At 34.1% G+C, this 12,488-nt stretch overlaps 1 protein-coding gene across 2 annotated transcripts in view; it reads left to right on the top strand.

Moving 5' to 3' along the window:
- The window catches only part of CTNNA3 (catenin alpha 3), a 1,492,024-nt gene that overhangs the window by 903,481 nt on the left and 576,055 nt on the right, over positions 1–12,488 (top strand). For both annotated transcript variants that reach the window (XM_053922528.1, XM_024561168.3), the window contains one exon: positions 4,006–4,098. In XM_053922528.1, the coding sequence (XP_053778503.1) occupies positions 4,006–4,098 (93 nt within the window). The remainder of the gene's footprint in view (positions 1–4,005; positions 4,099–12,488) is intronic.

Below are 12,488 nucleotides of genomic sequence, written 5' to 3'. Positions count from 1 at the left end.
TTATATGGAACCATAAATGACACTGAATAGCTGCAGCAATTTTGAGAAAGCAGAACAAAGTAGGAGGGATCACCATACCTGATATCAAACTATATTACAAGGCCACAGTAATCAAAACAGTCTGGTGCTGGCATTTGAACACTCCACTTCACGGTGGCATAAAGAGCACAGACATTTCCCTGGCTAGTAGTCTCCCTGTCACTGATTGGATTGACTATGTTTCTTCTCCCCATGTGGCTTTTTTCCCCTATCTGTACAATGGAAAAGTCCAGAAATTAGTCAGAGGTCACAAAACGGTGACCTATAAACTAAAGGCAGCCAACAGACTGTTAGTTTGGTCAAGGCAGTAAGTTTTCCCTTTTATTTCATCTTGTTTTGATGACCTCAAACACCTTTGGGTAGGGCACGCACACTCTGGGCCCCCACCCCACCCCAACCATGGAGTCACATCCAGACTCTAGTTTGTGTTCCCTGCATGAGTCCTAAAAACATGGGAGTTTGTGACTCTAGGATTAGGCATTTCATTAAATTTCTTTATGCTTCTAAGATTGTAATTCAAAAAACCTCTTGAGAGAATGAATGTTCTTTGCCAACCCAATTAGCAGAGAGATGGCTGAGCTGAAAGGAGAGTCACACCAGATACCAGGGCTGCGGCTAGCAGGCCATCTCCCTACACTATCCCTTTAATTCCCAACGCACCCCAGTGAGGTACGTATGCTCACACATATTTTACAGGTGACAAAACAGGCTTGGAGAAGGTCACATCTTGCCCAGAGTCAGAAAGCCTATGAATTGTGAGAATTATGTTCCAACCCACATCTGTTTATCTTTAAAGCCTTCTCATGCCATGATTCCCCTAACTGGGCAGAACCTGTCCACACAGATTCCTTAAATAAAGAAGCTTGATGCAGGCCTTTGAAACATCGTCGAAGTTAGATACACAAAAGATGCCCAAATATCTCAAACTGTTTTACAGAATATTTTATGTGCGTGTTGCTTTCTTTGACTAGTAGGAAATTGCCTTCATGCTGCCAAAGAGCCCCACAAAATTTAGGAATAATTATTATTGGAGGAAACTTGGCTTTCATTTACACATTGATGTGACTTTGGAAAATATGTCACAAATCACTGAAATTAGAGATGTAAAGAGATTTTATTTCTATTGCATTTTTTTTCTTTGTTTTGTCACACAATATAGCTCTTTTGTGAGTCTGAATTTGTATAAAGTATCACTAAAACTCCATGTTCCTTAATCTGGAAGTAATACTGCCTGATTTATCTAGAAAGTTTACCTGACATAGAACAGTTCTTGTAAAGAAAAGTTCAGGTATGTCTGAATAAAAGAAGACAGTACTAATATGATCATTAATTGAGTATTAATGATCATTAATTTAGTCATGCAGTATTTTCAGTTGAGGTTTTTAAAACTTAAATCTGCCATAGAAAATATAGTTAACAATACTGTAATAACTATCCATAATGCCAGGTAGGCACTTGAACTATCAGAAGAAAGACTTTGTAACCTATATGAATGTCTACCTGCTGTGCTGTAGGCCTGAAATTAACACAAAATAGTGTTGAATGCAAGCTGTAATCAAAAACTAAAACAATTAAAAAAAGAAAAAAATACAAAGAGATCCAACAACAAAGGCAGAAATCCCGCCTCAACGTTCCTCTCATTAATCCTTTTCTGGCCAGATGTACATGAAGTTAACAACAATTTGAATTCAGTTCAGCTTTGCTTTGCTATTAAATTTATTCAAAGAAAAAGGAAAAGATTGCTTTTGAATACAACTGATGGAACACCCAAGCGACAACGGTGCTGACATTAGAGCCATTTAACTTTCTTTTACAACATGAAGGGTGGATATAGGACATAAATAATTTGGAATGATAATAGATGACAAAATTAAAAATCCCAAACATAGTGGTATAAACATAACATAGAAATATAGAGGCAAATAATCAGAATAACTGAAAAAGTGACAAGTGATTGACCCTGAAGAATAGGATTTAGGACTGTTGTTTCATGATGTAAGAGATTGCTATTGTCCTGTGTAAACCTTGCAAAACTACTTTTTAAAACTAAGCACAGATAATTAATGATAAGAATAAAGCCAACAGGGGGGTGGGTAGGATTGAGGGTGGGAGGTGGGGGAGAGTGGTGTGAGGAAAATGGGGACAACTGTAGTTGAAAAACAAAAATAAATAAATAAAAATGATAAAAGTAAAATTTCATTTACATTTAAAAAATGAAGTCTGCTAATATGAAGAGAAGCTTTGTGTTTAGGATGGTTTCCCTGTTACATTAGTCAGTGAATTGATGCAGAATAAACATGGCGACCAAGAAATGTCCAGAAGGAGATGTCTGTTTTTAAATGGGAAGAAAAAGAGAGACGATACGTTAAAAATAAATAAGTGAAGTAAAAAAATGGCTGTATGGGGCATTGTTTTGTAATTTTAAAATTTAGGATTAACCAGCATCCTTCTAATTTGACCAAAAGATTGCACAAATGATATATTTTTTTACTCAGTGCTCACATTTATGGACAGATATTTTCTGCAAATGCAGTGCACACTATCATAGGTGTATTAAAGCAATTAGGCTGCTGAATTTCTCTGTCTGTGAATAAGACGTGGGGCGGGGAGAGAGACAGAGAAACTGCTGCCCTTTTCAAATCATTCACAAATGAGCTAATTATATGTCAGATATAAAAGTTGAGGCATTGTGACCTTCAAGTCAACAAAAGACCTTTCCAAGTAAGTCATTTCCATGTACATTAATAAAGTGAACAATGCCCTTCACAGTTAAATAATGTATGGCTGTTATTTCATTATATGTAAATGGAAACCAAGGCGTTGTTTCACTGTTGACATATAAACAAAAACTATAAATCCATTTTGTGATATTCTTCAATAGTGATCCATTATTTAGATATGCATTTAGACAAACATATAGATATGTTTGTGCTTTGCTCCCAGTGCATGCAGCTGATGTGTGGTTTCTCTGTAGCTAAACGTATTTTGGATTCGAGCAGTAAAAACTACAATGTATTAAAGTAGACAGTAATTAACAGAGACATTAGGTATGTTAGAGAAATGATTGTTAGAGCAGCAAACTCCTTGTAGTGATAAAGACAATGATGTGTTTTGTAGATCTTGGAAACACGACCACTGTACACAACTACTCACCTGCTACCGAGAGGAATGTTGATTAAGTGAGGGTCAAAGAAAAGAAAAGAATCCTAAACTCTTTCTCATAGCTCTTGCATGATATAAAACAAGTATTTGTAAATATTGAACTTAGGCAATGGACATAAAGTAATTATTTAAAAGAGTATCCATTTCACTGGAAGAATGGAAGTTTCAAAAGCAATAACTGTATAAAGGAATTTGAGTGTCTCAAATGCTTGAATCAAACATTGCTGGAATGTCAAACAGTGCCCAGGAAGTTGTAGTGGAAAATCAACAATAGGAAAGAAGATTTAATTATCTTGTATTTGTCCAGCTTTATAGTATATTTGATGCTGAATAAAACATAAATAAGACACAGGGATTCTTAATTCAACTTAAGTAGGCATAATAAGCCTCTGGGAAATAATAAACCAATTACAAACTTAAAATAAACCACAATCCTATGAGATTCCAAGAACTCATTAGCATTCCATTCACAGACACATTTTTTCCGTCCCATAGGAAACTGTGATACTTAACATCTTATTGTGGATTAGATGTTGATACCAAGAGATTGTACAGGGTTTACTGATTCAGTCACCAGTCATTCCTTTTGTTTTAAACAATTTTATAGGGCCCTTTGTTGTTATTTGTTTTAATAGGTTCTCTGAATACTTTTATCGAACAGATACCACTGGCATCTGTGAGAATGCTGTTGTCCGTTACTGAGACTTTCAATGGGTGCGCACATGTGCTTGTTTAGGATAACAAATGTTTCTGCATTTCCTTGATAAATTGAAATAACTTTCATTATTTTGGATTGTATTTAAGGTGGCAAATCTTGCTTGTTCCATGTCAACAAATGAAGATGGGATTAAAATTGCCAAAATCGCAGCCAATCACTTGGAAACTTTGTGTCCACAGGTATGATGACTAAGTTACTGTGTCTTTCACTAGACTAGCTATAAAAATTATATACAATGCTTCAGACTTTTATACACATACAAAGATATTTAAATGCTTATTTTAAACACAGAAGATAACTTATCCTAAGGTCATGGTTTATTCTTTACTAAGCACCTAGTTCTTTACTAAGCCCATGGTTCTTGTAACACTCCCAAAGGGCCCGTATCAGAATCTTGTGAAAGGTACAGTTTGAAATGAAAGCAGCACTGTGTCCAACCATCTTTATGTAGTTTTAGTCATTACTTATTTTGAAACTCCAAATAGAATTAAAGAAATGACATTTTTGCCCATTTTATCAAAAGAAGGCACAAATTTCAAAAAAGCCAAGTAATGTTTTCCTGTCTGCAATTCTGGTTTTGAAATCTGAAGAGAAACTCATCTTTAGGGAACTGTTTCTAGATGACTAGTAATCTTGAAGCTGCGAATCAAGATACAGACAAGGGCAATCTTGATCACCTTGTCTTAGAAAGAGCAAGAAATAATATGGATGATTAATCCCTAAAAGAGGCCACACATGTTATAAGGATGTGACATATGACACTGATTAGCGACTTCAAGTCTTTGGACATCTGCTGAGATTCTCATTTTACTAAAAGTACAGTATGTGTTAAACTCTGGATTTGCATTGCTGACAATTTCATCTCTAAAAATACTGAGGAAATAGTAAGAGAGACCGTTTCTTTGGACTTATTACTGATTAACAAGTAAAAAGTTGCTGCAGAAGTGGAATCTAGAGGATCTTTAACTGAGATGTCGCAACTGATGTCGGTTTTCCTGAGGTCCTGCAGGGAACAGAGAACTGCAGTGAGGTCTCTAAGGTGGCTGCGTCACTTACAGCTGCCTTCAGCAGTACGTGAGAGATCACTTTTGTCCACATAGTGGCCAACACGTGGTGCTGTCATTTTTGGAAATGTCTTTTTGAATTTGAATAGTATTAAGTGAATATCATTGGGTTTAATTTATAATTCTCTGATCAAAAGGAGAACATTTTTTTCAAATGTTTATTAATCATTTGGCTTTCTAATACTGTGAATTGCCTAAACCTTTTGCCAATTTTTAGTTGTTTTTCAAAATATTTTTATTGTATTGCTTGGGTTTGTTAAAAATATCTTCTGTTGACCAAGGGTTTTCTTTTAACTTTAAAAATAATGTTTCAATCAAAGAGAATTTTAAGAACTTTAATGAAAATATAGGATCCACTTTTAATCTTTGAATAAATACTTATTGAGCACCCGCCCTGCGCCACATGCCATTGACTGGTGCCTTGTTCAGAAATTCTTCCAAGAAAAATGTCATACAATTTCCATATTTTTAAACAGATTAAGACATTTAGATCTTTATTTCTTCTGAAATTTGTTTTTGTTGGGATAGGGATCTATTTTATTTTATTTTTAGAGTATTAACCATTGGGCCATAATCATGTATTTAACATTTGATCTTTTCCCAATTAATGTAAAATGCCATTGTTACACGTGTCCACACACACACTTTATACATCTTCCATTGGTTTATATATATTTGTATACATATATATTATATACTATATATAATATATGCATATATCTGCATGATTTATATAACATACATATAATACATATATATCAAATGTGTATAATATTTTACTATTATTTCACATGTAAATATAGATGATAGATAAATGAAATATGTTTTAATATATGTTTCTAAGCTCAGTATTCTGTTTCACTGGTCTATTCCTTTACTCCTATAGCAGTATTACAATGTCTTAAGGTTTTATACTAAATTTAATGTATTTTAAGCAAATTGGCTCACCTTGTTTTTTTCTTTAAATTATTGTTATTATATTTGTTTTGCTTTTTCATATAACTTTTGGTAGCAACTTGTCAATTACCATAAAAATGCATATTAAAATATTTATTGAAAAATTTTAAATGCTTTAAATTTTAGATTTTAGATATTCAATATCGTTTAAGATGTTGAACCTTTCCATTAATAAATATGCTATATGAATTTCCACAGACCTTTTTTTTAATCCTTCAGGGATTTCTTAGTTTTATGTTTTTTACTAAAATAAACTCCATGGCTACATGCTGATGGCATCCAAATTTTTCTCCTTAGGCTGGACGTTTTCCTAATGACTGGCTTAAATATTTAGTTTTCCCCTTGACAATTCCACTTTGATATCTAGAGGACATCTAAGTACTAAAAAGCAAAAATGGACCTCTGGTGGTTCCTTCCCCCTCTCATTTTGCTGCTTCTTCAGTCTCACCGATTTTACTGAATCCACGGCATCCATCTTGCTGCTCTGGGGAAAAACCTGGAGATTCTCCTGTATTCACTCGGGAAGTGTTTACTAAACATACAGCATGTGCTAAGCACTATTTATGTGTCTGGAAAAATTCATAAAGAAAACAAGCAACAAACAAAATTGCTTGCTCTTGTGAAGCTTATATTCTAATGATAGCTAATGGGCATTTTTTCTAATTAATCCATTAGCAAGTCCTATCAATTTCATTAAAAATAAGTTATCTTGAGTCTATATACTTGCCTGTCAACATGTTAGCTTAGGTCACCATCATCTCTATCTTGGGTTACAGAAATATCATCCTATACAGTATCTATGTTTATACTCATCTCGTTAACCTACTTTCTATATAAAAGCCAAAGTAAAATTATAAAAATATTTATCCTACTAATCGCTTTTCTTAGCTTTTTACAGTAAAATGAAACATTTTTGTGGCTTAATGAGATGCTTATACGTTCCTACTGTCTAACTTCCAGCCTCACTCCATGTTACTTTTCTTTTTAATCATTAGATCTCTGCACGTTGGCTTTCTGTTTCCAGCACACAATAAGCTCCTTCCCACCTGAGGGAAACTTGGCAGCTTCCCCAAGCTCTTTTCCCTTATGGCCATGTAGACAGTTCCCGTTATGTTCAATTTGCGAGGACTCAGATCAAACAGCATCTTCTCTGAGATCAATCTACTTAAATCACTCCTGCAGCTGTATCATATTATGTCACCATATTTATTTCTTTTAGAGTCTCTATCACAACCTGTAGTTATATTTTATATTATTTTGTTACTTTTTATTGTATATTTTTCACACTCAAACATAACTGTCAGGAAGGCAATGATTTAGTCTTCCTAATTCACCACTTATATCCCCTGGGCCTAGCAGAAATGCAGCATATATTGGATGTTCAACAATTTTTTGTCCAAAATATAAATGAATGACAGGGAATTTATAATAATAAATTATTCTATTCATAGAGAGCAGCAAGGCTTTTTGGCAACATCTTTATAATGCTTTTCCTAACATCATGAGTCTTCTTTTTGACAACATAAAAATACAGTATAATTAGTTTGAATTGTAACTAGTGAAAAAATTCTTGAAATGGCAGATTATAGTTGCTAGCCAATGGCGAGGCTGCTGTTGGTGGGCTGCAATGATCTGCTCTTGACCTAGTTCATTTCAGTGTTTACTAGTGATTTGAAAAAAATTATAGAATAATGTTGTTAACATTTTTAGTTAAAAATAAGAGGATAAAGGAAACACATTAGCCAAAAGAGTCCAGTCACAAACAATTTGGATATTCTAGAATATAGACTAAATCTCAATGTCCAGATGAAATATTTACATATGTATGTATTAAATATGTAAATATTTCATCTGGACATTGATGAGCATGTAAAGCATATATATCAAGCACTCTAAAACAAATTTCAAAGATACAGAGTAGAAGAAATATGACTTAGCAAAAATTTACCCTCCAAAAAGCTTGCAGGTTTTAGTTGATTGCAATTGCAATGTGAATGAAGAGTATGGTATAGCTGTCATAAAAATGAGCAGGATTTAAAATTTTTTAATCAAAGAATAAGTTCTAAAAATTATTTTCAATATTCTCTATAATGAAAAATTATTTTAAACACTGTATAACTTTTAGACAGTGCATTCTGAATTTAGAATTAGTATGTCTGGAGCATACCCCCATTGTGTGTGTGTGTGTGTGCACATATGTGTAAGTTCCTATTTTGCACTATGTATATTGAAATAAGGCATGCACGTGCATTTGGGTGTACTAATTCCACCTCCAGACATGTGTGGTACAGATGTGCATGCACATGCACAACAGTCTATAAGCAGGGTTTTTATGCAGCTCTAACTGTAATAACAAAAGCTAAGCCAACCTAGATGTCTGCTGGTAGTAAGTTGGCTCAATGTTATGCTTTGGTATGGAACATGCCCAAGATAAGGGAAAAAGGCAAATTTCAGATGAATATGTATATCATAACATATACTTTGGAAAAGAGGAGATAGATAGAGCCATATGTATATGTAGTCATATAAGAGTTTTAAAAAGGCCCTCATAGAGGTTTTTGAAGTGTTTAATGTGCAGATTTTATTGCTTTAAAATGTATCATTCTATTTATAGTATTTTCCCAGTGTCATTTAATCCCCTTATAGCACCCTGCCCCCCCAAATTACCACACTGTTGTCCTTGAGTCCTTCTTCCTTTCTGCTTAATCCCTCCACTGCTACCCTCCCTTTGCTTTAGTTGTCATCCTGCTATCTATGAGTCTGTCCCTATTTTGTTTGTTAGTTCAGTTTGTTCATTAGATTCCACATATGAGTGAAATCATATGGTATTTGTCTTTCTCTGACTGCCTCATTTCACTTGGCATTATGTTCTCTAGGTCCATCCATACTGTCTCTAAGGGTAAAACTTTCTTCTATTTTATGACTGAGTAGTATTCCATTGTATAAATGTCCCATAGTTGTTTTATCCACTCATTTACTGATGGGCACTTGGGCTGCTTCCATATCCTGGAGGTTGTAAATAATGCCATGATGAACATAGGGGAGCTTATGTTCTTTTGAATTAGTGCTTTGGGTTCCTTTGGATATATTTCTAGAAGTGGAATCACTGGGTGAAGATGCAGCTTCATTTTTAATTTTTTGAGGTATCTCCATACTGCTTTCCACAGTGGCTACACCAGTCTGCACTCCCCCCAACAGCGCATGAGGGCTCCCTGGGTTCCTTTTTCTATGCATCCAAACCAACACTTGTTTGTTGATTTATTGATGATAGCTATTCTGACAGGTGTGAGGTGATATCTCATTGTGGCATTAGTTTGTATTTCTTTGATGATTAGTGATGTTGAGCATTTTTTCATATGTCTATTGGCCATTTGTATGTCCTCTCTGGAGAAGTGTCTACTCAGAAGTATCTATTCTTTGCCCACTTTTTAATTGGGGTGTTTATTTTTTGAATGTTGAGTTCTGTAATTTCTTTATAAACTTTGGATATTAGCTTTTTATCAGATGTATTGGCAAATATGTTCTCCCATTCCATGGGTTGTCTTTTTATTTTGTTGATGGTCTCCTTTGCCGTGTAAAACCTTTTTAGTTTGATGTAGTCCCACTTGTTTATTTTTTCTTATGTTTCCCTTGGCTGGGGAGATATATCAGATAAAATATTGCTATGAGCCATGTCAGGGATTTTACTGCTTATGTTTTCTTCTAGGATTTTTATGGTTTTGGGTCTAACATTTAAGTCTTTCATCAATTTTGAATTTGTTCTTGTGAGTGGTGTAAGAAGGTGGTCTAGATTCATTTTCATTCATTAATATGTCCAATATTCCCAACACCTTTATTGAATAAGCTATATTTAGCCCATTGTACATGTTTGATTCCTCTGTCAAATATTAATTGACTATAGATGTGTGGGTTTACTTCTGGCTCTCTATTCTGTTCCATTGATCTGTGTGTCTCTTTGTGTGCCAGTGCCATGCTGTTTGATTACTATGGCCTTGTACTATAGGTTGATAACGGGTAGCGTGATTCCTCCATCTTTGTTTGCCTGTCTCAGCATTGCTGTTGCTATGAGGGCTGTTTGTGGTTGTATATAAATTTTTGAAATATTTGTTCTAGTTCTGTGAAATATGTCATTGGAATCTTGATAGGAATTGTATCTAATCTCTAGATTACTTTGGGTACTATGGACATTTTAATGATGTTAATTCTTCCTATCCATGAACATGGTATGTGCTTCCACTTATTTGTATCTTCTTCAATTTCTTTCTTTAGTGTCTTATAATTTTCTAAGTACAGTTTTGTTTTGTTTTGTTTTTTTACATTCTTGGTTAGGTTTATTCTGAGATATTTTATAATTTTTAGAGCAATTGTAAATGGCATTGTTTTCTTAATTTCCCTTTTTGTTAGTATATTATTGACATAAAAAATGCAACTGACTTCTGGATGTTAATTATGTATGTGTTAGTTTACTGAATTCATTTATCAGTCCTAGTAGTTTCTTGGTGGTGGGTTTTTGGGGTTCTTTGTGTACTGTATCATATCATCTGCATATGAAAACAGTTTTACTTATTCCTTTCCAATATGGATGCCTTTTTTTCTTCCTTTTGTCTGATTGCTGTGGCTAGGAATTACAGTACTATGTTGAATAAGAGAGGTGAAAGTGGACATCCCTGTCTTGTTACTGAACTTAAGGGGAAGGCTTGCAGTTTTTGCTAGTTGAGTATGATGCTGGCAGTGGGTTTGCCATATATGGCCTTTATGATGTTTAGGGACATTGCTTCTATTCCCACTTTGCTGAGAGTTTTTATCATAAATGAGTGCTGGATCTTTTCAATAACTTTTTCTGCATCTATTAATATGATCATGTGGTCTATCTTTCATTTTGTTTATGTGGTTAATCACATTTATTAATTTTTGAAAGTTGTAGCAATCTTGCATTCACAGAATAAATACCACAAGATCATGGTCTATCAATTTTTTGATGTATTTCTGTATTATATTTGCTAATATTTTGTTGAGGATTTTAGTGTCTATGTGCATTAGGGATATTGACCTATAATTTTCTTTTTTTATAGTGTCTCTATGGTTTTGAAGTTAGGATAATTCTGGTCTCATAAAATGAGCTTGAGAATCTTCCCTTATCTTGAATTTTTTAAAATAGTTTGAGAAGGAGAGATTAACTCATTTAGAAATGCTTGGTAAAATTCACCTGTAAAGCCATCCAGTACAGGGCTTTTTTTGTTGTTGTGGTGGTGGTTGTTGGGAGTTTTTGGATTACTGGTCAATTTCACTAAGCATAATCTGTCTGTTCGGATTCTCCGATTCTTCCTGATTTAGTTTTGGAAGAGTTTATGTTTCTCAGAATTTATCCATTTTGTCCATGTTGTCCAGTTTGTTGCCATATAATTGTTCATACTATTCTCTTACAATCTTTTGTATTTATTTGGTGTCAGTGGTTGTTTCTCCTCTTTCTTTTCTGATTTTATTATCTGTGTCTTTTCACTCTTTTTCTTGATGAGTCTGGTTAAAAGTTTGTCAATCCTGTTTATCTTTTCAAAGAACCAGCTCTTGGATTCATCGATCTTTTGCGTTGGTTTTAGACTCCATTTCACTTATTACTGGTCTGATCCTTATCATTTCCTTCCTTCTACTGACTCTGGGCTTTGTGTGTTGTTCTTTTTCAAGTTCTTTAAGTGTAAAGTTAGATTTTTTTAATTGAGCTTTTCCTTGTTTTTTGAGATAGGCCTGTAAAGCTATGAATTTCCCTCTTAGGATTGTTTTTCCTGTGTCCCACAGATTTTGGATTGCTGTGTTCTCATTTCCATGTGTTTCAAAGTATTTTTTGATTTTTTCCTTGATCTCATTGTTGACTCATCCATTGTTTAATAACATGTTATTTAGCTTCCATGTCTTTGAGTGGTTTTCAGTTTTGTTCTTGTGATGGATTTTTAGTTTCATAGCATTGTGGTCAGCGAAGATGCTTGATATGATTTGATCTTCTCAAATGTATTGAGATTTGTTTTGTGTCCTAACACATAGTCTATCCTAGAAAATGTTCCACGTGCACTTGAAAAGTATGTATATTCTGCTGCTTTGGTTGAAATGCTCTGAAGATATCAGTTAAATCCATTTGATCTAGTGTGTCATTTAGGGCCACTGTATCCTTGTTGATTTCCTGCCTTGAAGATCTATCCATTGAAGTCAATGGAGTGTTAATATCCCTGACTATGACTGTGTTTCTGTTAGTCTCTCCCTTTATGTCCATCAAGATTTGCTTTACATATTTTGGTGTTCATATGCTGTGTGCATAAATGTTTACTAGGATTATATCTTCTTCTTTTTTTTTTTTTTTGGATTGTTCCCTTTATCATTGTGTAATGTCCTTCTTTGTCTCTTACTAGATAGCCTTGGTTTTAAAATCTATTTTTTTCAGTTATAAGTATTGTTACCCTAGCTTTTTCTTTCTTTTTATTTGCATGAAATATCTTTTCCTAACCCTTTACTTTTAGTGTGTGTGTCTTTTGATCTGAGGTGGATCTCTTGGAGGCAGT

This window comes from Desmodus rotundus, chromosome 4, assembly GCF_022682495.2.
Source record: "Desmodus rotundus isolate HL8 chromosome 4, HLdesRot8A.1, whole genome shotgun sequence".
NCBI classification, from domain to species: Eukaryota; Metazoa; Chordata; class Mammalia; order Chiroptera; family Phyllostomidae; genus Desmodus; species Desmodus rotundus.
This window is presented reverse-complemented; position numbering and strand designations above follow the sequence as displayed.